The sequence below is a fragment of the Mytilus edulis genome, chromosome 2 (genome assembly GCF_963676685.1).
Source record: "Mytilus edulis chromosome 2, xbMytEdul2.2, whole genome shotgun sequence".
NCBI classification, from domain to species: Eukaryota; Metazoa; Mollusca; class Bivalvia; order Mytilida; family Mytilidae; genus Mytilus; species Mytilus edulis.
Window position 1 is genome coordinate 82,936,250 of NC_092345.1, and position 26,954 is coordinate 82,963,203.

Below are 26,954 nucleotides of genomic sequence, written 5' to 3' on the forward strand. Positions count from 1 at the left end.
TGGTACACTCAATTGATTGTTCTTTACTTTACAGCCATATAAATTTAAGAGTGAACATTTCTGTTGGATCTTATTTATGCACGCTTCCTACAATAACAGAGCCTCATATTCTTCAAGAAACCGAAGTGTTTGATTTTTATGTTTATGCAACATACTTCTCTTTATACACACACTATTCAGAATTATCAGAAAATTTTAAAACACGTGAACGATATGAAAATCCCAGTCAGTAAAGCATGACTAATGGCACTGCTCTGACCAAAACTGAATAACAATAATGATTATTCAACAGCATACCATATATGAATGGTAAAGCATTCATGTATCTTTATAAACACACCTATAATTAGAAATGTTCCAAAGTTTCCAGCTTCAAGACTGAGAATGTAAGGCATCTTACAGTGTATGTAATCAAGCTGCATGAATGCTGATACAACTGTAAATATAACTGATGCAACATTAACATATAAAGATATAAACCCAATCGGAAAACGTAATATTCTGTGTTGATAATGTATAAGTTAGCAACGAAGGTCCATTCCCTGAAGACAACACAAAATTTCTACTCGACTGTAAAAGATACAAATTCAGTTATCAAACTGATAATTGACAAGTATAATCACTCATTCAACTGGTGCCAGGACAGAAGCAATAGCTGCTTATTGGATTACTTAAAAACAACAGAAATTTTGACTGGTAGAAATAAATATTTTTGAGATTGGTTTGTTTGAGCATCAATTCAAATAGGCACTAACAAAACATTGGCATGAACTAAACAACCAAAACCATGATTTTTGCAAAATAAATAAAAGAGAACAAGAAGTAAATGTGAATAGTATTACACTTCAACAACAGAAGTAAATTAAAATAGACATCAAGGGTCCTCATATGATAGTCAAGCCAAACAGATACACTGTATTTCAAGCTGTGAATGAGTTTAACAAAGAAGATAATCAACAATCTAACAAGACCACAATTTGAACAGATTACAAATGTAGTAGAGACATAAGCAGCAATTGACAAGATTCCAGACTGGGACAAGGACAAAACCATGTGACAGGGTAAAACTAGATATGTAAGATGTGACAGGGTAAAACTAGTTATTTGAGTACCCAGGGGACAGTAATATAACAATTTGAAGGGTGTAAAACTTGTTTAAATAGTACTTATGGGACAGGAACACAAACATGTAGCAGGGTAAAACTGGTTTGTGAGTACCAAATTAAACTGTGTATATTTTTTTAAATACTAGAAGACTTATTAGGTTATAAAGAACAATGCATGCAAAGTGAAAATAAACTATTTAATAGGCATTTTTTTATGAGAAACCATCACTATTAAAATCTTGTATTGTTCTGCACTTCACCAAGTTTGAAATCATTGAATAAAGAGTTAAAGAGACAAAGCTTAGCCAGCTTTCAATGGAAATTGACATTTTTATGCTACATTGTACTAGGTATAGCAAATTAATCAGACACATTTTTCAAATCTTAATTTTTAATTTCGTTCATGTGGATCATGATAAATGATGAATTAGACGAAGGCAAATATTGAATATTTGCATATTAAAAACAGCAAATTGAATTATATGCAAAAAATACAGTAATTACTTTACACACAATTTTTCTATTTTTCTTTACATTTCTTTTTTAATTTTTATGACAATCTATTTATGAAACCACAATTTCAAACAAAAATATACTTTTTCAAGTCATAAGTAATTAAATTGTGAAACTATTTCCTAGCTTTTAAAAACAATGTTAGCAAATTAGTTTTTTGAAGCTACACTTCAAATTTTATATGTAGAATCTAATAGATATTCTTATATCCTACATGGCAGATATAACAAAGTCATAAAAATTCATGAATATGAATGGTTGCCTTATTTAGGGATTGACACACTTATCTTGCATCATAGCATGTGCATCATAGTTGCTGTGATAGAATGCATACAATAAACAACTTAATATATTTGAGTAATTTTCAAGTAACTTTCAATGATCAATATTAAAGAGGGACTAGCTGTCAAATTTATCTTCACCGATTTTAATCAAATTCTCATATTTGATTTATAACAATGTAAAACATTTATCCAAACTATTAAAAGTCTTAAATAAGTAATTAACAGGGCACGGGCATGAAATTACGTAGCTTTGTTTCTTGTCTAATTTAGTATAGACGCCATCTAATTAACTATCGAGTTGACCTCTAAAGTCTTTGATGACCATATAAGCAATGTAAACATAAATATAGATATAAATAGATTAAGCAAACTCGTGATGGTGGATTTTTCTAGGTCTATTTAATTTCATATTTTAAATGAAAAATAAATGTTTATCATCGTTTTTACCTGGATAAGAATGATTATTTGTATATCGAATCATTCAATCAAATAATTCACCTTTGTTTCACTTTCAATGTTGACATTCTTTTCCTTTAAATAATTTTAAACATACAATTCACGTGTTATCCATCTCAAGCTAAGGGGTTAAATTGAAGTTCACATGAATACGGATTCAATGAGGTCGAATTAATCACTTGTTAGTGAATAATTAATAATCAATGTTTTTTGGCTTATTTTGACAAAATTGAACCATACCGGCTGCTAAAAGCGAATTATTATTTTACTATTTGCATTTCATTAGTGATTGAGCAAAAAAAATGATATATTAGAATTTTTATATATCTCGTAGCTAGTGCCCCTTTAACTACCATAAATACAACCCAGATATGTTATAAGCTTTTTGCTCAAATTTCACATTCATTCTTTTTTGTATTGGTATACTTAAAAATTGAGTTTTTGATCATATTTCAATAACATTGACTAAAAATATTAAAATTTCCAACAGTAAATAATATTTTTATTCCCATCTTGATTTTTTGCGTTTCTTATTATCTATTGGCTCTTCCAGTCCACCACCAATTTTTGTTGGAACTCCATCTATGGAAGCTTGTACAAAATTAGCCTTGAACTGTGCCTGAAAAACATTTAAGATAGATTTATATTAAGATGTGTGTAAAACAAAAATAATAAAATTCATTGCAGCAAGAAAAATAAAAAATTCATAGCACCAACTCTTGCATTTTTATCTCTGTCATCCTACCATACAAATAATGATCTTATGCCAAGGATTTTGTAACCTATCTTACATGCATTAACTATTGCATTGTTACAGCCTGAGAGACATTTGAGTTGATTCAGTGATCAAAATACCCACCAGGAAGGAAACGTTATGATTCTGACAGTATAAGTTGAAAAGAATAGAGAATGATTTTTGTTTCAAATTTTTACAAAACCAAAATATTGAATAATAATAATTATTTTTTTATATAGATGTTTTTGTTCAATTTTGTCAAAAGAGGCATAAAAAATTAATACAGTCCTGTAACACTTTAATTTGGCCTCCTTCATTTTGTCCTTTGGATCCATGTACACACCTTCTATGAAGGATCTCAGTAAGAGATAAAATGTGCATGTGCTAAGCATAGTAAGTAATTGAAAAGAATGTCTAATTAAAAAGTGAACTATGTAAGCCAGTTGGAAGACTAGTTTTGTTGATAGATTTGGCTTACAAAAAAAGCATCATTTATGTGCATTGTATTCCATCTATGATATGAAATCAAACAAACCTAGGCAAATTGTCATTATACTGTTGCACATGCCAACCTCAAAATCAATCTTTGTCTACTTATATATACATGTATTTTTATATTACATTATGAGGGTCATATCCTAATCATCTTGGCACACTTTAAAGGTAACATTGATGGTTAAATAAATTGAAACTTTATAACATTTATATAAATTATTTATTGTTTCCTATTGATCTTTGCAATTCTAATATGTGTTTTAATATACTCACTCCAAATGCTTGTTTCATGGCAGCTATTCTCTCAGATGATGTACTTGCAGAACTACCAATACCTCGAAAACTACTTAAACTTGTGGAATCCTGAGTTCTGGTACTCTGAAATAGTTAAAAGTCTAAATTTTACTTTTAACAAATTGATGCTCTAATTTTTTTTTCTATCTTAAATAGGATCACAACCTAATATAATTAACTAGTCTCCCTTAAAATTATGTACAGATTAAAATTATATAAGGGGAGTTTATATGAGGTGGGTTATCACTACATTTATCTAAAATAATGTGGAACAATTCAAAATCATTTTTATGCCCCACCTAAGGCATTATGTTTTTCGGTCTGTGTGTTCATTCATTAGTCCATTCATTTGTCCATTCATCTGTTAGTTTGTCCGTCTGTCTGTTACGCTTCAGGTTAAAGTTTTTGGTCAAGAAAGTTATTGATGAAGATGAAGTTTAATCAACTTGAAACTAAGTACACATGTTCCCTATGATATGATCTTTCTAATTTTAATGACAAATTAGAGTTTTCACCCAAATTTCACAGTCTATTGAACTAAAAGTGCGAGTAGGGCACTATGAACAAATTCTTGTTTTAGCACCCTCCCTTGTTTTAGCACCCTCCCTTGTTTTAGCACCCTCCCTTGTTTTAGCACCCGCCCTTGTTTTAGCACCCTCCCTTGTTTTAGCACCCTCCCTTGTTTTAGCACCCTCCCTTGTTTTAGCACCCTCCCTTGTTTCATTTTAAACTTAATTCTTGTTTTAGCACCCTTCCTTGTTTTAGCACCCTCCCTTGTTTTAGCACCCTCCCTTGTTTCATTTTAAACTTAATTCTTGTTTTAGCACCCTCCCTTGTTTTAGCACCCTCCCTTGTTTCATTTAAAACTTAAGCTGTAAGAACCACATGATATATTTAAATATCACTTACAAAGTATGAATGAAATCTACTTATTAAGTGCTATCATATTGTACAGTTACAATTTGTTTTCAATCAGGACTTCCTTTAAGATTTTTATCTAATATTTTTGACAATTGACTTATTAATAAACTTACATTTTCAGCTCCAAGACCTGGCCTCTCTTTCATACCAAGTCCTTTTCCTGTTTGAAGTTTGAATTTTTTTCCTTTCTCATGTTTGAATCTACTCTTTTTGAACCAGGTACTTTTATTTGCAATGTCAATAAGGGGTTTAGGAACAAATTGGCTGGCAACTTCTAAATGCCGTACTAAACTACCAGCAAAGTCTTTATCTTTCTCTGTTACTAAGGTGTAAGCAAAACCTTTTTCTCCTGAAATTTTCAAAATCAAATATGTTTTTATATCTTTGATTTATCAAATATCAAGAAATCTTTATAAAATGCACTTTTAAAATATATAAATATCTTAGATTCTCCAGTTTTTATGTGGTTGGAATGGAAATCCTTTCAATTATAAATTACAAAAAAACATAGTTATTAACAATGTAAGTTATAAAAGAGGAAACATAAGTAACATAACTAGAATATAACATTGTGTCAAAAGAACAACATTTCAGTTCTTTAACTAGGCACTAGATAGAAGCTGTTCTGAAAATTGCTTAAGGTAAAATGACAGCCAATTTAAAACACCTTAAATCACAAAATTATTACATTTCATTCTTAAAAACTTACAAATATATAATACCCATAACCTTTATACAACCTTTTTTTTTCAGGTTAAATCGATCCTGCTGCTGCCTTTCCTAGTTTCACTTTTTCGGTTGACTTTCTTTTTAATCACAGAACATGCTAAGCTTATTATTAACCAAACAAACAGCATTATAAATAAGTATTAGACACTCTCACCATTTATATATGTGCCTGTTGTTAAACTAGTTACTTTTTCAAAGACATAAACTTTTTTACAGAAAACTCTTGTAAAACTTTACCTGCTCTGCCAGTTCTACCAATACGATGAGTATGAGTGTCTATATCTCTAGCTACGTCATAATTAACTACTGTCTTAATGGAAGGAATATCTAAACCTCGAGCTGGAATAAAAATGCACAATTATGGTTCAAGTACCTGATATCTATGGCTTGAATAATCAAAGAGCAGATTGCTCTGAGGGATACGATTGCCGTTGTTTCATTGACACATGTATACATGTAAGCTGTAGCTGGATAATATTATTTTCAAAAATAATTCCAACTCCACATGTAAAATAATTACAAAATAGCCAAACCCGGATAAAAGTGTATGAGCAATGTAATTAGGCCTATTATGTTTTATTTTTGTACTATCAATTGAATTCCAAGTTTTTTGTACTATCAATTCCAAGTTTACTTTCCACAGCCGTCACTGAGACTCAGAGTGAGAGAAGGTATTTCACTTCGAATCTTATCACCTATTTTCCTACGTTAATTCTAGGAGGAACCCCATTCCTAACTCTTTAAATATTTAATTTCCTTTGGGTCAGTGATCATGGCTCCTTTCCATGCACATTTATCGGTTTAAATTGCATTCGTTTTTAATATAATACGACGTTTTTTGACAGAACGAGCTTCACGTCTTGTTTCGATTCAGAATTCACGGAAGTTACTTCCGGAAGGGAGACAACTCCAAACGATAATATGGAAGACTCCATTTCGCCTGAAGGGGTCTTCTACGATGTGGAATACATTTATTTAATTTAAATGATGCATATATGATTTAAAATTATACAACAACAATAACCCTCAATAGCAGACATACATAGAAAAGATCCCATGAGTTATAAATTAATTAATTGAGTGGGGAATCTAGAGCAACACCCCTTAAAGTCAAGAAAACTATACGCATGCGCATAATTTCCAAAACAAACTCTGGGGCAATGTTTATTAAACGACCTAGATGGTTCTATTTTTCTTTATGGAAGTACAATCTCAAATATCAGTTTCATAACGGTAACATATAAGTAAAACTCCACTTCAGTTCTTATATGACAGAAATAGATTTATCGGTATTCAGAGAACTCGAGATCGCATTTTGTCAACACTGGGAATTCCCTCTGACGTGTTTCTAAATTTATAACTACACTAAATATAAATACTGCTTAACTCTGATTTTCCGTGTTGTTAAAAACATGCATATAAGTCAAGGGAATTATCAAACATGAAGATTATGAAAAGAACATTATAGGAAAGTTGATAAAGTTTAATTCCTTTGTTTGTTTTTACCTTTTAAAGCAAGACAATCATAAGAATCTGAGATGTTCCTCAATGTTTAGAATAAAACGATTGACGTGAGGGCAATTGCTCTGAGCCACCAGTATAAGTCTACAGATTGCTTGAAAGCAATCGTATCCCAATAAAAAAAACCCTTACATATCAATTAATTATACATTTGACTATAAGTATAATTAAAGGAATTAGAAAAGCATTCTAATCATAAGTAGCAAAATATGCCATAAATTGTGTTTTTTACTTAAATGCCAACTATTTTTAATATTCATAAACTAGAGGCACTAATGTACAGTTTCTTGATATCTTCTATAGTTTTTGTCAAAAACACAAAAACTTAACATTTTTAACATTGTCATTAAGGGAAAATAACTCATGTAAGAACACAATTGACAAAATCGTCTGCATGTATGCTGACCTATAAATATGTCTGCATGTATGCTGACCTATAAATATTATCTTTTATTATACTAAGAATCTCTCTAGTATTTGTGTTATAACATTTTTGCAATATAGATTCTTTATACTGATTTTCAATCCTTGTTAAAAGTAAGTGCCATGCACACAGTTTAATGTCAATACACAAAATCTAAAATTAATAATAATCTTTAAAATAATTAAGTGGCCTAAAATGATTTTATTTACATACCAGCAACATCAGTGGCTACCATAACTGGTAGTTCTTTCTTTTTAAATGTTGTTATCACTTCATTTCTTTCTTGCTGTGTCATATCACCATGTAATAAACCAACTGATAAAAAGAAAGTTACATGTAGATTATAACAATACATTCAGTGAGATTCCTATGATACATGTGTACAGTGATCTATCATTGCTTTCTACACCATTTGGTCTCTGGTGGAGAGTTGTCTCATTGGCCAAAAGTAAGTGCCATGCACACAATTTAATGTCAATACACAAAATCTAAAATTAATAATAATCTTTAAAAAAAATTAAGTGGCCTAAAATGACTACATGTATATGTATCTATCAAATCTCCTTATTCTTATGTAAATTGAGTTGATACATTTCAGATTTTTTGAATTTTTAAAATAAACCTGGGTTGAAAAGTAGAAACCATTTTTAAAATGATAATAGACCAGACACAAATATTTAAGGAATGTGAGAATAAAAATAGAAATTTCATAGAACTGATAACCCAAATGAAGTGCAAATAAAACAAGATAACTAAAAAACAAAAAGTTGTTCGTTTCTATTTAAAATAAGAAATTATTTGTTTTGTAACTCATTGGATGAGTAATTTGGTCATTGCTCTTATTTCTTATTCTTTCTGTACTATTACTAAAACATCATCTTAAACACAAACATCTTGACAACTTAAACATTTATCTCCCCCTGAAACTGTGTTTCAACCTTTAGACACTTTCTTAGTGATTTGAATATCTATATTTGAAATTTTCATAGAAGAAAATGTATTTTTAAAATGGTATCCTGTAGTATTTTTAAAACTTGCTTTTTAAAGAAGCAACAACTTTTTTATAGAGAATTTTTTCGGGCTGTATTGATTGTTGGGTTTAGCTATAGGAACTTGGTACTTCTTCATGACTTACTTTTAAAATCTCTGGCTTTTAAATTTGTTGTTAATTCTTCTGCATTTTTCTTCCTGGTCACAAATATCAATACACTGCCCACTGAAAATAATGTGTCATTTCATATTAGTATAATCTCTCAATGACCAACTTTTCATGGTATAAACATTGCTTGTATCATACTTGAAATGAACAATTAAAAACTTTATGATAAAATATGCACATATATGACATAGTTATCTGTAACTTTAACATTTTGCCTTTAATCTGGCTGATTGATATTATGTGAATCACCCTACTGCTAAAAATACAAATTTTCAATGGTTATAAAAAGCATGTCTTCAACTTTACAGTGTCTGTAAATTGAGTTCTGTAAATATAGACAATGCAATTTCCAAAAGCAAATCCCTTTACGGCAAAAATTGGGTCATTTTTTCTACGAAGTTTGATTCTGTTTCATAAAAAATTATATTCAAGAAAGGTAAATTGATATGCACTACTCTTTTACACTACATAAAGCTATGCCACATATTTTAAACTTTTAAATGCCCCAAACTTCTAAGAGTTTAAACTGATACTAAAACTCTGTACTACCCTTCCCTTGACTTTGTGTTTTCCTCATAATTCAATTGCGCCACTATCCATGTGTTTTTATACTGGTAATATTTACAAGTTATCTCTATGAGATGAAACAGAAATCAAATCTGGCAACCAGTGTGTAAACAAAAAGAAAATATCTATGAATATTATACATCTCCCCAAAGGAGCTAGGTTTGTGAAACAGCTGTATTTAAAAAGTGCAACCGGTAACACTATTAATGAACATTGGAGAGAGAAAAACCTATCTTAAACAGCTATTAATCCTTGAAACAAAACCATAAACTAGAGAACATACTGCTAGTAAATTCAACAAGTCTTTTTATCAGCCATGTCCATTTTGCAGGTCCAACTGGTAAAACTTCTACAATTTGTGTGATATCTTCATTAGCCTATAAAAGTATATATATATATAGCAAATTTACAGATCTAACATTGTTGGGTTGATGTTTATACGAGTTGTATATATATATATAATATATATATCAAAAATAAATAAAAGGAAAGTTTGGGAATATGTCAATGAGACAGTAGAACAGTGGAACACTAATACAAATCTTGAGGCGGACAAAGTCTTCAGCAATAGACAAATGAGTCTACAATATGTCAAACTATTAATCACTTAGTCTACACAAATTTTGAATAAATACTTTACTGAACCTTAAAAAGGAATATAAACAAAATATATAATTTGAACTGTTTCTTTGCTTAAATTGTTTTTGTTTCACCATAACAACTGTTATAAGGAAAAAGTAAGAAAACACTTTTCATTTGTCATTTCTGCAAGATATGAAAATTTTACAACATTACTAAAATTTGTTTTGTGTTACTAAGTGTCTGGCAACATGATGGTAATAACTTTGTTCAACAATCTTTGCCCAAAAAATTATGATTGGATGCATTTAACAACAGAAAGAATTTTAAGTAATTCATGGCTATGATCAAGTTGTTTGACCACTCAATTGTTTTAATACAATTGTTTAATGTGACATTGAACATCTCCCACCTCTAAATATACTCACCTCACCAGCTTCACCTTGTACAACTCTACATGGATCTATTAATATATCCCTGGCTAATTTTTCTACCCTCTTTCTGAATGTTGCACTGAAAAGTAAAGCTGAAACAATAGGGGTTACTAAGGTGTGTACGGTCCTGAAATAGGAAATACCATATCATAATTCAGAATAGCTTTTTACATTATTTACAATGTTTACTGCTGATGATGTCTGGTACTCTTGTATGTATGTATAGCCCATTACTTGCAGGTTTTGGAATGACTTTTAATATCACCTTATATTCACTGTTTTGTATGTTCACCTGGTTTGTAATTACATGAGCAACACAATGGATGCCACATATGGAGAAGGACCAGCTTACCCTTGGGGAGCACCTGTGACTTACCCTGTTTTAAGTAGGATTTGTGTTGCCATTTCTTTTGTTTTATAGGTTGCAGTTTTTATACTATCATTTGTCTTTTCATAATTTTTTGGCATTTTTTTGCCAGGCAATGGCATTGTCGTTTTTTCCTCTACTTCCCTAATGAGTTTGAATGCCTGTTTGGTATTTTTCACCTCTACACATCAATTTCATCCTTGTATTTTATACAAATATATCATGCTTACAAGGGGTATTTGCCAAAAATACCGGTTGAGAGGTACAAATTTCCAGAGCCGTTAGGCGAGGGAAATTTGATTACCTCTCAACCTGTATTTTTGGCAAATACCCCTTGTAAGCATGATATAATTGTTTAATTCCACCGAATGTTCCACCTCAGAAAGTTTATTATAATCAGGTATCATATGAAATTTCGACTTGAATTAGTATATGAATGTATAATTTTTGTATACACTGCAGCTGTGCTATTTGCGCAGTCAAATTGCATTGACCGTATAATCATTTCTTATAAAAAAAAATTATGTACAGTCACTGACTGTATATATATATCTCCCTTTTTATGATAATAAGATGGTTCTCAGCTGACTACTACACTTTGTTCATCAGTTTCAGTGAAGTGTAATACAAGTGGATTCCAGTTTTATGTGACCGGTTGACAATTGGTTTCCGTTAAGTTTTATTTATGACGTCATTCCCGGAATTTTTTCGCTCCAAATTCAATAATGATGCTTTTTATCCTAAATATTTCATCTGGAACCATATATTTAGAATGACCATGAATTTGTCATATTAGAATAGAAATAATTCATTGAGTTATTTTTAGACATGGTATTCCCCATCTGCCATGGTATTTGCTAGGGTATTTCCCATCTGCCATGGTATTTGCTAGCAAATACCCCGGCACATGGAATTCCCTAATGGCAAATACCCCAGCAGAGAAAAGAAAATCTCAATATATAGAAATTGGTGAAAAATACCATGTTTCTCATCCAATCAAAATACAGCATTATTACATAAGATGGAATTATGAACGTAACACACCCTTCATGACAGATGTATCTCTACTAACTATGAGTCTCATCTTCAGTTTAAGTCCAGTTTTGTAATGACCTTTCAAAAATCATTTTTACAACTAAGTCTCTAATTAATGCATTATGTGGATTTTTTCTTTGAAGTGGACTGAAGAAAAAATGTGAATAGCTTAACTTCTTGATTTGAGTGTCTGTATATGTAAGTTACTGTTAATAGTACAATGCATGAAAATAAAAGCTTTGTCAATGAATAAAGCTTACTGCATAAAAAACATAAGTCTATAGTTAAGAGGTTGTTCTTGGCTATTGCCCATCATATTTGCTTTTTGTAAGTTTTGTTAAAAATTAGGCTGTCATTTTTTCATTTGAATCATTTCACATTTTTTATGACAGGGTCTTTTATACCTTACAATACAGTATTATAGGATTTTCTTATCTTCTCACTGTACAGGGGCTATAATTGTTTACATCTACTTCATTTGAACTCTTGTGGATAGTTATCTCATTGGCAAACATATCACATCTTCTTATAGTCATATAAAGTCATGCTTGCTACATAACTTCATGCTTGCTACATAACTTCATGTTAGTCTAATTTGTTATCCTGTCTTCACTATCCACTTACTGTAAACAGGGAAATTTTCACATTACTGGTACATGCAGTTTTAATTTTGTAACTTATACAGTAAAAATTATTACACCATAATAACACTGCAACAAACATTTCAAAGAAAGCTGATTCATATGACAAAGACTGTGCATTATGCATTCAGATGGCAAATTTGAAAAATAGAGTGGTGTGAAATTCCCTGTTTTTAGTATAATGAATGCTACTCACTCTGCCTGTCTGGTCTGACATGGCCAGCTATGGATCTTACTTGGGGTTCTGTAATGAATACATGAAACAATTGTAATTTGTTATGTTTGTCACTTAAATTTGGGTAAATAACAATACAAGTTTTTTTTAATTCAAGCAGATGAGTTGTAACATATTATTCATTTGCCAAGTATTCAAGTTAATATCTAATCAACAATTGTGACTGCATATAAGTCATATACATGTTTTCAATAAGTTCTGGCTTATTCTCCAATGTCAAATCATATAAATGTTTCAACATTATTGTTTATAGAAATCAGCAAAAGAATCTTGTACTCATCTTTATGGTGTATTAAATTTGGCATTGTGGGTATTTAATAAACCAAAATATGATTACAACTATAATATCCTAATTTATGGTATTATAAGTGTATATCCTAATGAGTTCATACCAAAACCCATATTAAACATTATATCTGTCACAATGTAAATACACACCAAAGCCCATACCACACATTCTATCTGCCTCCTAATGAATACATATCAAAGCTGCTAAATAATATAAGCCTCATAATGAATACATACTAAAGCCCATATCGGACATTCTATCTGCTTCATAGTGAATACATAACAAAGCCCATATCGAACATTCTATCTGCCTCAAAGTGAATACATACCAAAGCCCATATCATACACACTATCTGCTTCATAGTGAATACATACCAAAGCCCATATCAAACATTCTATCTGCTTCATCAAATACAAGATATGTAACACGCTGAAGATTTGTTGCCTTCTTTTTTATCAGATCTATTAATCTTCCCTAAGAAAAAAATATTTAAATCTATATATAATACTTTTATGAAAAATGCTCCTATTATTCTGTAAAATTTAGTCTGTTTGATTTTCAATGATGCAAAATTTAGAATGTTCTTCAATTATAAGTCTGATCATGATATTACTTGTTGCATATATTTGAAATGCTTTGTCCTTTCAAAATACAAAATTTTATAAAACATTTTACCCAACTGCAGAGAAATTTTTTCTTCAATTAATCAACTAGTAAAATATCACTACAGAAATAGTTTATACTTTTTCAAAGTATATAGATTGAATAATAAATTACTGTGAAATTTAAAGGTCAGCATATGCATGCCTTATAAGGTTACAATTTATAAGTCCTTCAATAATTTAGAAGCTGACAAGTTTGTTAGGATAGTATGACTATTTAGATGTTTGACTTAAAGGTTATTATAATAAGTTAGGTATAATTACAGGAGTAGCCACAATAATTTCTGCCCCTGCTTGACAACCTTTAGTCTGTTCCCACATACTTCCTCCACCATAGGCACACACCACTTGTATATTGTATCCTTTACCAAATTTCTTCACTTCTGTGTAAATCTAATAAAAAGAATAAATAGTCATCATTGCACTTGTCATAAGGGATTATAATACTGTGGAAGTATAAATCTACAAAATGTACATACTTTAAATTTAGAATTTAATACATACGTTAATTATTGTGAATAATTAAAAACCTCAATCACTTGTTACGGAACAATATCTTCATATTTTTTTGAGAAATCAAAATGTGAGTTTTAATTATTGGAATGTTTATTTTGTTCGTTCTTTTCTAAAAAAAAAATAAACATTGGATTTATATATGAATTTTATACAGGACCACAGTATTTTTTTGAAATTTGTAAAACAAACAATGTTTAGAAGGTGAAAATAGATAGCCAGAAGACAGGAAGATCCTTTGGAAAAGTCTTCTAAATCAAAAAGCATTCAGGAAAATCATTTTTTTATTTCTATAAACCCCTTGTATTAAGAGATAAAAATAATTTTGTACAATGTAGTATATAAGGGTGAATTCTGCAACTGAGAAAAAGTAGGTAAAACTGTTACATCCAAGGAGATATTAACTAAATCAGAATAAAATTATACTACTGTTAATTCACAAATTATTGCGATGTTTTTATTATTTAATACCAAAAATGTGACAGGGTTATAATCGCAATAATTCAACCTTGCATTTTGAAATTTTTTATATGAATTCAACAGGACTTTTTTCAATATCTCAAAATTTAAAATGCATTTTAGTCAAATATAACAAAATTGCAATAATAAATGCAAGCAAAAATTTCTTAATTTACAGTTAATGTACAACAAGTGGGTATTCTACATAAAAAATGTTGCTAGAATCATTCATTTTTTGTAAGTTGCCTTGGTTATTCATTAATGCATTGATAATTTTAAATATTTATATTTATACCAATGATAAGTATTGAAGGTAGTAGAACATTTCTCTTGCAATACCTAAACTTTGACAAGTAAATTACTGGAAATTGACTTATCATTTGACAACATTGTCTCTCTTTTTCTGAAGGACATAATTCAAATAGTACCTGTTGTGATAATTCTCTCGTAGGTGCCAGTATTAATCCTATAGGACCATCTCCAGGTTCTAATTCTCTCTGTAAAAGAACACATCTAATTATCCATATTTCCAGTTAAATTACCGGTAGTATAAAGAAATCATGCCTAAACAACTCTTACTTTTGATCTCATCAGGGACATGCATGTAGTTAGATAAATGTATAAAAATGTATTGTAGCCTATATCTGCACTCTTTTTTCTTTTTCTTTTTTGTATTTAATAAAAATTTCTGGATATAACATCCTTCATGATAAATCTATGTTTAATTTCCTAGCTAGCAACACCAACAAAATTGTCAATTTAGATTTCCGATGTTGTTTAAAATTCATGACGTTGCAATTTCAATTGTGATGTCAATCACGTGCAGTCCATGTTTTATTGGAATTAGAACATGGCTTTGCATCAAAAGCTAAAGAAGAACATCATATTAGAATGATTTTTTTTCAACAATCTTCCTAGCTCTTTTATAATTTGTTACTTAAAAATCTTCTCCTTATATTATGAACACAACAGTCAAGATTAACTGGATTAGAAAGATTTAAAATAAAACTACATGGTTTCAGGTTCATATCAGACAATTCTTAAACATAAACAAAAAAATTAAATCATTTTTTGTTTTCTCCAAAACCTATAATTTTAACTTATCTTTCATTGATGATACTGTTAAAAGTCCAGATTTTATTTTATCTTGGAACCAGATTCCAAGAAAAAATCTTACATATGATGATTACCTGGAGTATTAGATGAGACTGTTAGCTGTATTAGAAAGAATATGTTAGTCATATTGTTTCTATAATTAACATTTTATTTATAAAATATAATTAATATTGTACCTGAAGCATTATATGTATGAGCATCGGCCAAAGATAAGCTGCTGTTTTACCACTTCCTGTCTTGGCTATACCTATTATATCTCTACCATTCAATCCTATTGGTACCCCCTGAAACGAAAAATATTCTTACAGAACAGTCATAAATTATTGTATAACACTGTCAAGGAAATTATTTTTCGAGTGTTAATCATAGTCAAGATATAGAAAACAAAAATCAAGTTGGTTCATATAATAAGTTTTATTTATCTGTTTATTAATCTTGAAAAATTTGTCAAAAAACATTTTTTTTGTTGTAACTATTTTAAAATTTAGTTCTAACAGTAAATTGTAATAATTTTGAATCATGTTACAACTAGTTACGAAAAGAAAATATATTTGAAGTACTTTTTAACATTACAGGACTTATTCTTTTTTATACATAGTTTTTGAATATTTTTTCTTTTTTTGCCAAGTTAGCATATTCTTTGTCTTTTGAGAGGATATTTTAGACCTAAATCTTCAGTATTTATTCAGATTTTTTTCCTTTTATATATTTCTGATCAAAATCATTTTTTTTACAATATACCCAACCTGTGATTGTATTGGTGTTGGTTGTGTATATTCTAATTTCCTTATTACGGCCATCAATGCTTCATCAAAATTAAAGTGAGCAAAACTGCATACTGGTTTTGGGACAGAAAATCCTGACACCTGTAAAGGAAATAAATAAAGTATATATAAAAAAATCAGCCAGTCTAACTGTCCTGCATTTAAAAAAATATTATATTACTTTATGGTTATTACCACTAAACTGCAAAAACATCTTTAGCACATATCATTGCTAATAATTTCAGTTCTGTAGAAATATTTCCTCAGCTTTTCATTCAAAAATTAAAATTTTAATATTTCAATACTTAAAAGAACAAAAATGTTTTTCTCACAGGTGATAACTGTTTAAAGGGGCACTAGCTGTCAAATTCATGTTCACCGATCTGACTCAAATTCTAATATTTGATCTAAAACAAATTATAACAAGTCTAATATAAACAATTTATCGACATGGGGTAGAGAACATGTAGTTTCGTTTTGTGTGTATTTTAGACTAGACGCCATCTAATTAACTATCCAGTAGGTTCAAATACCTCGGATGACTACATAAGTGATATAAACATAAATATTGATATAAATAGATAAGGTGAACTGGTGTAAATAGATTTTTCTAGGTTTGTTTAATTTTATATTATGGACTAAAAATATCTGTTTATCATCATTTTTACCAATATAAGAATGATTTTTTTTGGATTAAATTAGTCAATTAAATGATTCACCTTTGTTTCAATTTCAATGTTGACATTTTTTCCTTCAAATAACTATACACACACAATTCACATGTTATCTCTAGTTTAGGGGTTAAATTGAAGTTCACATGAATATGGATAAATGAAATCTTACCCTGATATCAAGTTTCTTTCTTAACTCTGCGACCTGTGCATCAGTTAATTTAGAAACTTCTTCATGTTCTTCATAAAAATTCTTCTCAAAATCTTCATAATCTATTTCTGAATGATCTATGGGTGGTAAAGGATCGATCATCTGAAGTAAATGAAAATTAAATGGTTTATACCAATGACTAATTTTTGTTCATCGTAAAATTTCTAGTTATAAGATATTCTCATTCTATCAAAATACTTAAACACATGTATATAGATCACACTAAATGATAAGTTTTTTGTCTCAAAACCAAACCATAGAATGAGAACAAATCCATGTATATTATTTTGCTATAGGTGAATATTTATTAGTCCTTTTTAAAGTTGAAAAGGTGACAAATGACCAAAACTTTGCTGAGAGATTATCTTTGTATTGAAATTTTCTGGCTTTTCATTTTTGTCAATTTGATAATTTTTGTTACTCCTACTTAGGTTGTTTATTTTAGTATTTGATTTGGTATTCACTATTTATTTTCTTGTGTCACCTTATGTTTGAGAATTGGATTTCCATCTTCATCATATTCCACGTCATCATCTTCATCCTGGATCACACCAGCATTAGGATTCTCCTCCATATATCGGAAGAATGCTTCTTGAACATCCTCCTGTTCTATGTCATCTCGGATTTCCCTAAAAACAAACATCAATAATATTGCATTGCTGAGAATTTTTAGTGTCAGTATGAGGGTATTTGGTAAATAAATCATTCATTTATGCAAAACTCGCAAATTTGTCTCGATTCTAAAACATGTCTGATTACCATGACAAAAGTTGAATGCTATCAATTTGTCTGAGAAAAGGATAATTCCACATCCTCATTTAATGTACCAGTAGCTGAATGTGTAATGTACAAAATTAAAGGAAATTTGTTTCCACAACCTACTATTCCACCATTTTACAATTGACACCCAAAATTAAATGTTACTTTATTTTAATGGTAATTTCTGGCATCCACGTCATTAGTGTAAGAATTCTTTTTTTCTTTGAAAAGCATGTCTAAATTTCTATATGTTTTATCACAAGCACTTTCATAAATCATCATAATGGATATATATATGTTTGGATTGCAATTATAAGTGCATTTTTATAAACTAAGAAAAAAATATTTTTCAAACAATCTTTGTCTGATCTTTTTTCTGCAATTTCCTTTCTTTTTTAGAAAATTGTTGTTATAGTTCTAAATGCTATTCAAAGTCAAATAAGCTTTTTTAATTTGATGTAAATTTTTTTAAATACTGTAAACCAACTAATTTTTGGGAGCGATTTATTGTTGCGACTTTCGCGATTAGAAAAATAACACAAATATAAATTGTAGTGAACATGTAAAAGTTGGATCTTTGCTGATATAACTACAGTAAGTAAATTTGAAAATCACAAATTTAATTGCTGTGAAATGGGCTAGAAAGGATTTAAATCAAAATAAAGTTTCCACGAAAATAAGTTGCATTACAGTAGTTTTAATCTGATCAAAACTAACTTTTCTTGCTTCTTGTGTTTAGGCTTGGGTACTTCATCTGTCTGTTCATGAACCTCTTTCTGCAAGTTTAATACATTGTATATATCAATTATATAATCAACAATAAAAGCTGATATTAAAGTGTATGTAGACATGATTTCAATTGTAGCAGATAAGGCACATTGAGTTTGCTTTTGGTAACAGCAAACATTCTTTAATATAGTATATATTATATACTTTTATATTGTTTGCATGACATTGTGCATTTGTTTTCCATAATGCTTTTAATAATAAACTGAAGAATACATTTTTTTTCGTCTGGTTTGTGAAGGAATTTTTCTGGGGCGTCAGGGTTAGGCCTTTTTTTTGTGGTTGGATTTTTGGATCAAACCTCTCAGGATTAGGTAATTAAATACATGTACTAATTTTAGGAATCTGGGGAAGCTTGGTTTATATTTCAAACCATTGTGAACATCTTTTGTCCAATAACAACTGGGAGATAGCAGATTTTCAATGGGTTCCAATTTCATCCTTACCTTGAATGTATTTAATTGATGAGATTCTGAGCTGACAATTTGATAGACACTGTTCTATCATTGAAAATAGTATATACCGGTAGTAGCTATTTCTGGTATAGTGTTCATGCATGGACCCTCTGCTAGGTCCCTTGTTCACCACAAATAATGAGGGTAGTGTAAGGGACGACATCAAAAAATCAATGAAGGATAAAAAACTATGTGAATTAAGTTTGTTATCCTACATTGAACTTTTGATGTCGTCCCTAAGGAATAGCAGGGCTTTCAATAAGTTTAGAAGTAGAAGGATAAAACCAAAAAATAGGAGTCCCATGAATGCGGACGGCGAAGCCGGCCGCGGCGACGAGCTTGCTCGTCGAACCTACGGCGTGGGGTCTGGGGCCCGCTTAAGGGCCCCAGAATTTTTTTTTAAAATGGTGCAAAATCCTGCATTCTGGGAGTCTCCTGGACCCTGTTTCAGTCCTCTCAAAACATCATTTTTTTAATGAAGATAATGTAAATGTTTGATTAAAATTTATAGCATGGTTGGATTTTCTGTAAATATTGATTACATTTATATATGCATTTGATCCAGACTTCAATTTAAAGCTTGTATTTGAAGTTGTTTGAGAATAGCAATGACATGGTGATAATATAGGGAAAGATCCACATCCAATCATATTTATTCATTAAATTTTTTTTATTATACTTGAACTCGAGAAGTTCTGAAATAGAAGAGGGGACCACTATATTTTGGTACAATTATAGCACTATTAAAATCCCTTTTTATAATATAGGAAATTAGTCAATGCGCTTTATGAATTAATACTATCAGGAGGCTGGCCTAAATTACAAATATATGTGTTTGCTGTTCGCTTACTGACCCGTCTGATGATTCACACCCCTCTAAAAATATTGATTTTCTGAAAAAAAAACCATTTAAAAATTTTATTTAAAAAAAAATATTATTATTTGCCCCTTAATAATTTTGTGATTATTGTGCTCTTTGAATAACAATTGAAAAAATAGTCATTAGATTAAAATTCTATGAGTTCAGGGAAAATAGAATATAAATTAAATGGGACATTAACATTCAGTTCAGTAGATACAGCAGAGACAGACAAATCCTTTACAGGATAATAAATTGTATGATCCTTGACATGGGCATTGAGTGTGGGTACATCGTTGTATTGTGCATTGAAGTCAGAAGACCCTAAAGTGGCCCCAAATTTGACAGTGATGCTTTACAGATACAAAGAAAGGAAGATTGCGACACCAATTTATTTAATTTTTAATACAAAGCCAACATAGTTATAAAGGAACATGTCCATGTAGTTCACTCTATGTAATAGGATTTGAATCTAAAACAAACGTGGGATCGGTGTCCTTGCGAACACGTGGGTCAGTGGCTGTACGTTGTTTATATTGGCGTTTGTTTGTTTTTTATTTTATTTTAACATTGTGAAAATATACAGTGTTCTCCTTTGAATAAGTTGTATTTCCATTCAATATTTATAAAGCACCTTGTTTTTGTATTTTTCTAATCCATTGACTGATGTCACTTTGTTTTCGTTTACTCATTTTCGTACACGCCTATTAATTACACCAATCGTAGGTCGTTTAAGAAAACCGGTTGTAAATCGACCAATCAGGAGTCTGTTTACGGACGGTCTTCGAGTGCCTTCTGCTGGTTTCTACTTTCAGTAGTTTTCGCCTTACTCTCCTTGTTGATAGCGACCCCAGCCTAGGCGTTCGTGACTACTCGGGTCACTTCACGTAGATAGGGAAAGGTTATAAATATCAACCACACTTTATCGGAAATCCCCTGGTTGTGTCAACAGCGTAAATTTCCCATTCAGTCATTTTTATTGATTTTTTAATTTTACAATTTTGAGCAAAGTAGGCGGCGGATTTCCTTCAAGTAGACGACGAAAATCGCCGCCTACCGCCTTCTATTGAAAGCCCTGAATAGGTTAAAAGAGTAATCTTCTAAATTTTACTTTTAGTCACAATGTATGGTTGATAATTAAAATTTACTTTCAGTCACAATGTATGGTTGATAATCAAAATTTACTTTCAGTCACCAGGTATGGTTGATAATTAAAATTTACTTTCAGTCACAACATTCACAATGTATGGTTGATAATTAAAATTTACTTTCAGTCACCAGGTATGGTTGATAATTACCTCAATATCAGCCATAAAGGCATCCAATGGATCATCACTGTCACTGTCATCTTTGTTTTTGCTATCAGCCCCTGGACTCCCTGGGGCAGGTTGATATTCTAAATTTTCTTCTTCATCTTCCTGGTCAAAATATCTGAAATTTTCCAAATGTATACAATAACAGGAATGTGTCCATAGTACACTAATACCCCACTGGCACTAATTTTCTATGTTCAGTGGACTGTGAAATTGGGGTCAAAACTCTAATTTGGCATTAATAATTAGAAAGATCATATCATAGAGAACATGTGTACAACGTTTATAAATGATTAGACTTCAACTTCATCAAAAACTAGCTTGATCAAAAACTTTATTCTGATGCAGGACAGACGGACAAACAGACAGATGAAATCACACACCCGAAAACATAATGCCCCTAGGACCTAGGTAGGGCATAAAAATAAAAGGTCACTGATGATTGGTTTATCAAGAAGAAGACAATGAGGCAAAAAAGAATTAAATACAATTGAAAATCTCCCTGTTTTAACCTTTTTTTAAAGTAAATAAAATTAATAATCTGACTCACTACCGTTGCAGAACCAAAGTATCAAGAAAATGAATTCAATATCAACAATTTTAATAACCATAGAAGATTTATAATAATACATTATTAATCATGCAAATACTTACTCGTCTTCATTATTTGCCCTCTTTTTACCAAGATTTGTATGATATCCAAATGATCTACCAGGCATAGACTTAGATGATGTATTCTGTGGGGCCATGCCCAGACCAGCCAAGTCGGAACCAATGCTGTGTTCATCTTTCTTACTATTACCTACTGAAAAACTTTGAAAACCAAAGCCTTTGTTTTTTCCTTCGCCCCCCTTATGGTACATTTTGTTCTGAAATATAGACATATATAACATTTTCTATATAACATTTTCTATAGAACAAATTAAATATGTAAGAATTTGAAATGCATTTCATAAGCATGTTTTTTTAAAACATTTTTCTGTACCTACATGTACCTATCCTTATCATTCAGGGTGGGACAAATGGCCATAAAAATATCTTTCTATACTCCAGCTATATTCAGTATTCTTAATTTTCAAGCTTAAATTAAAGTTAAGGGGATAGTCTATATATCTCAACATTTACATAATACTTTACTTGTTACATGTATTAACCTCTATATATTGAAGAACATAAACAGGCATATGCTTAAACAATATATAAGTTATAATTGAGTGTGCTTCAGACATAAAAGTATTTAGGTCTAGGCTACTGGCTTCCTGGTTTGGCATTAAAGGAATTCAACAACCTCATTACCCTTGGGAAAGGAAAAGGAATTGTAATTTGTGGGTGAGAATATCGAAAGACTGTTCAAAATTATGCTTCGATCTTCTTTCTTGTAGTGTTGGTCAGCTTAGATATTTGTGCATTGCATGATCTCTCTTTGCACACTCTCTAGTTTCTGTATGATTGGTGAACGGGTCCCAAAGCTCTTAGGTGCTTAGGCCACACCAATTTAATTTCTTGTTCTACAGATTTTTGGACTCCAAAATTTGGGGCAAGCGAGCCATTAGAAAATTTTAATAAAAAAATATTTAATTTGCAAATTTTTGAGGCGAAGCTTGAAAAGTAAAGGCGAGCGATTATAATTTTTTTTTTGTAAACATAAAATAATAGGTTTTGACAATATTAAAACTTGATTTATCACTTGTACTTTGACATTTCTTTAATTTCTGAAGTATTTTTTCCCTGTTCACCAAGAAATAATTAAATCTGGTCTATGTATGTACATGTATCACTGACAGTGAGACAATTCTCCATCCAAGTCATAATCAGTTTGGGGGCAACCCCTTAATGTTATAAATATACCTTTTACATGTTTTATGAGGGATCAATATAAGTTATAATAGATTTGTTTGTACAAAAGGGCTCATATTTTCTCAAAGAACTATATATCTATCTGGTATTAAATGGTCAAAACATGTCCAAGAATTTTGTAATATTCCTGGACTTTAACCATGTTAACACATTTACTTTAACAGTTTAATATTATTCAAAATAAGTGGACCCCTCTTTTAGAAAAGTTTTTTAAAATATGATGCAACTCTCCTCTTTTGAGTACAAAATTCTAAGTTTTTAAAGGTTTTGTATATAAGAACTATACAAATCCTTGGTATTTCTATTTTCGTTTCTACATCAGTAAAATGACCCCTTGTCCATGTTGTCTGAGAGAGGGTTGTTCTCAGCCTGATAATAACAAACACAGGTCAAAGTACGGCCTTTTACACAGGGCTTTGATACAGATCAAACAGCAAGCTATAAAGGACCCCAAAATTGTCAGCGTACACAATTCGAACAGGAAAACCAACGATCTAATCTATATATCCAAACGGAAAAATACCAATGAACAACATCAACAAACGATAACTGCTGAACGACAGGCCCCTGAATCAATCAGGACAGGTGCATAAACATGCAGCGGCTATGGATAGTTTTGTTTCGCCAGCATACAATATAATTGCAGTTGAAGGCAAATCCTTCAGAAGTTTTTTGTACTTCATTCTAACAACGAATATTTTTGATAGGGAATATAAGTAAGGGGGAAAGAAACCAATGTTTTATTATGTTCAGGTATTTCCGCTATTTCTTCCTATACAAATCCTTGTTATTACGGAGCACTCCCGCTTGGGATAAATTGGTTTCATGCTGAAATAAATATTCTCACAGATATTTACAGTGTGGTGGGGTGCTTTTATGTTTAAAATCGTTATATACACGTTAGACTGTGATTTTAAAAACAAATGTTGATATCTTTTTATAATATTTACAAAAAAACGGTGCGGGAAATGGACATGATTAAATTTTCGGATGCGGGAAGCAGGAATATAAAAAAATAAAAAAATTCTGTTTTGAAAAAAATAGGTGCGGGCGGGTCTGTCGAACAAGGAATCAAATTGGTGTGGCCTTATGTTATTTTTGACTATTTGCGGACTATAGGTTTGTTCAGGTTGGGAACAAACCCCCTATATGGTGATTATACCTGTATAGAGGGATAATCCTTCTTTAGAGGGTAAAAATTATCCCTCTATAGAGGGGTATTTTTGTTTGCACTGGATTTAAAGCAAATTAGGGCAGAATGGCATTCTCTTCTTATTATGGCAGTAACCTGGAACAGTTGATGCACCAATTGATGTACTTAATTTAATATGCACATGCCCAGTTTGATGCTTATCTAACTAAATATAAAATCTATTGTTAACCATGATTGAAAGATGTGATGATCAGGTAAAATCTACTCTTACATGTATGCCTCACTGAACAGAATTTCTATTGTTAGATTTAACATGAAATTTAAAGGTCAACTATTCCTTTTGTTGTTGATCAGGTGCTCAGATAGGTATACAATAGATTGCAAGTTTTGTCACTTTAGCAGAAAACTGGTTATCCCAATTTTTAGTAAAGTGCATATGTTGATGCATTTAATGCTAGAGATTATAGCCAATATACCTAGAAAATGCCATTCTGCCCTAATTTGCTTTAAATCCAGTGCAAACAAAAATACCCCTCTATAGAGTGATAATTTTTACCCTCTAAAGAAGGATTAGGTAGCAATACACAGTTAGGAAAAAAACTTAAAATTGACACTCATAATTTTTAAACACCCTCTTTCCCCTCCTGTCTAACAAAGAAGGCTTTATATGTGTGTTATGCATGTATATACTTATAGAAAGAGAATCTTCCATAGATTTGATTTTTTAATGGTCATAAGGGTGAAATATAATCCCTCTTGAGTGTAACCATGGCAACAATCTGCATTTCTTAGATACAAAATATAACAAAAAAGGGGGGTGAACATGTCACAAAAGTCTCCAAAATTTGGTCTAAAGGAAAATTTCAATCAATTACAGTGATACCTTTCCTGAATCCATAGGTTTATATCTATCAAGTGGTCCCAAAAAAAACCATATGCTTATCTGCTCGTTTTTCCATAAAATTGAATTGAAAAGATCGAGCGCAAAATCTTTGTTGATAAACACTACAATAATGTATGGACCTATGAACGGTACGGATAAGAAAATACGGACTGTCAATCATATAAATGGCCTATAAAACATGTTAAAAACAATCTTAATGTTCATATAAACACACTAAGAAGGCTATATTATTCTTCAATTATCTAAAAATCAATTTTATTGTACAAAAACTTTCATATTTAAAAAATTCACAGGGGCCATAATGCGAAACTAAACTTCTAACTGTGTATTGCTACCTTATCCCTCTATACAGGTATAATCACCATCCAGGGGGTTTGTTCCCAACCTGTTATTGGGGAGAGCTGGAGATTAATCATTTCTTTGGAGGAAGGCCCTGGTTTAATTAGCCTTTGTAGCTATGCTCTCTCTCTATGTGTGTGTATGCCTAGGTACGTGTATTTTGTCAAGTCAACCAATTTCTGAATTTTTAAATGAATTTTTAAAGGGTTACAATTTCTTGACAAATGAAATGGTGACACCGTTCTCTTATAAACAAATAAGTATGTATAATTTTCTTGTAGCAGTTAATCCGCTAAAAGGTGAAAAGGGTAAGTTTGAAATACTATCTATTTAACCTGTACACTCCTTGGTGTGTGCTGTTTTCTCGTAGCAAATGTAAGAAAATAGAATAATAAAATCTTCAAAAGGGAATAATGATTATTTCTCCTTCAAACGAAAGAGCTCATTGTATCGGTTTCGGACCAACTACGTAGTGTTTCCGTCTTACACTAACTGATCTTAAAATTTTGTATTGCCCTTGGCGCGCATCTACAACTGAATACTCATCCGTGACGCCCGGGGCTTGAAGTCATAAAACTTTGCTCAGTGCTTGGACCACAAAAAGCATGCTCGAAACATGAAATCCGACATTACGATTACAAAAAACTGACTCGAAAGTTTTATGACTTCACTTTGAACTCGACTGTGAAGGCCGGGAGAGTTATGCTACAATTAACGCACTTGTTTGGTGGGATACGCATACAACTGCAAACTTGCAGAGCAGTCAAAATGAATTCTGATTCTAATGAAATATGTAATATCACAGCAAAGAGGGATTTAAAGGGACACTAGCTGTCAAACCATGTTCACACAGTTTACTCAATCCAAATTATAATAAGTCTTGAATAAACAGTTATAAATGCATGTACTAGATAATATATGTCAGAATTCCGTGTGTTTTTTAGTCTAAACACCATCCAATGGTTTATCATGATGACCTACGAAAACTACCGACGGTCATATATCTTCTTTTAATAACTGGACACGCATAAATCATACGTAACGGATTAGATGAGGTCTCTTGCAAGTGATTAATTCATCATCGATGTTTCTTATCTTATTTTGACAAAATTGAACCATACTGGCTGCTAAACGCGAATCGCAAGTTAATATTTCACTATTTCCCTTTCGTTAATGATTGAATAAAAAAATTATCGTAATTTGATTTTATTATATAACTCGTAGCTATTGCTCCTTTAGATGTCGAAATAGGTAAGATATCCGCCGCGCGTAGAGATACAAAAATGTTTAGGGATATATCATTTTAGAACAAAAAAATCCACAAAAGGGAGAGGGGAGTGTAAGTAAT

The 26,954-nt window shown here is 30.9% G+C and overlaps 1 protein-coding gene across 1 annotated transcript; it reads right to left on the reverse strand.

The window, feature by feature from the left end:
- Positions 1-1,286: 1,286 nt before the first annotated feature.
- Positions 1,287-26,069, reverse strand: LOC139510315 (ATP-dependent RNA helicase DDX42-like). The gene is made up of 20 exons (XM_071296825.1): positions 25,942-26,069; positions 22,008-22,222; positions 21,339-21,471; positions 18,658-18,716; positions 17,666-17,810; positions 17,143-17,283; positions 16,282-16,401; positions 15,712-15,819; positions 14,848-14,916; positions 13,712-13,840; positions 13,160-13,259; positions 12,458-12,505; positions 10,213-10,310; positions 9,489-9,582; positions 8,615-8,695; positions 7,693-7,794; positions 5,772-5,873; positions 4,919-5,154; positions 3,864-3,968; positions 1,287-2,978 (listed from the first exon to the last, which is right to left on the reverse strand). Exons 2-20 carry the CDS (start codon positions 22,214-22,216, stop codon positions 2,862-2,864), a joined length of 2,196 nt encoding a protein of 731 aa, XP_071152926.1. The 5' UTR covers positions 22,217-22,222; positions 25,942-26,069; the 3' UTR covers positions 1,287-2,861.
- Positions 26,070-26,954: the final 885 nt, after the last annotated feature.

Coding starts and splice junctions, on each gene's coding strand:
- LOC139510315 (XM_071296825.1), bottom strand. CDS start 22,216: ATGTACCATAAGGGGGGCGAAGGAAAAAACAAAGGCTTTGGTTTTCAA. Junction 16,402..17,142: donor GAAAGAAACTTGATATCAGG/GTAAGATTTCAT, acceptor TTTCCTTTACAG/GTGTCAGGATTTTCTGTCCC. Junction 5,155..5,771: donor TGGTAGAACTGGCAGAGCAG/GTAAAGTTTTAC, acceptor TGAAAATTTCAG/GAGAAAAAGGTTTTGCTTAC.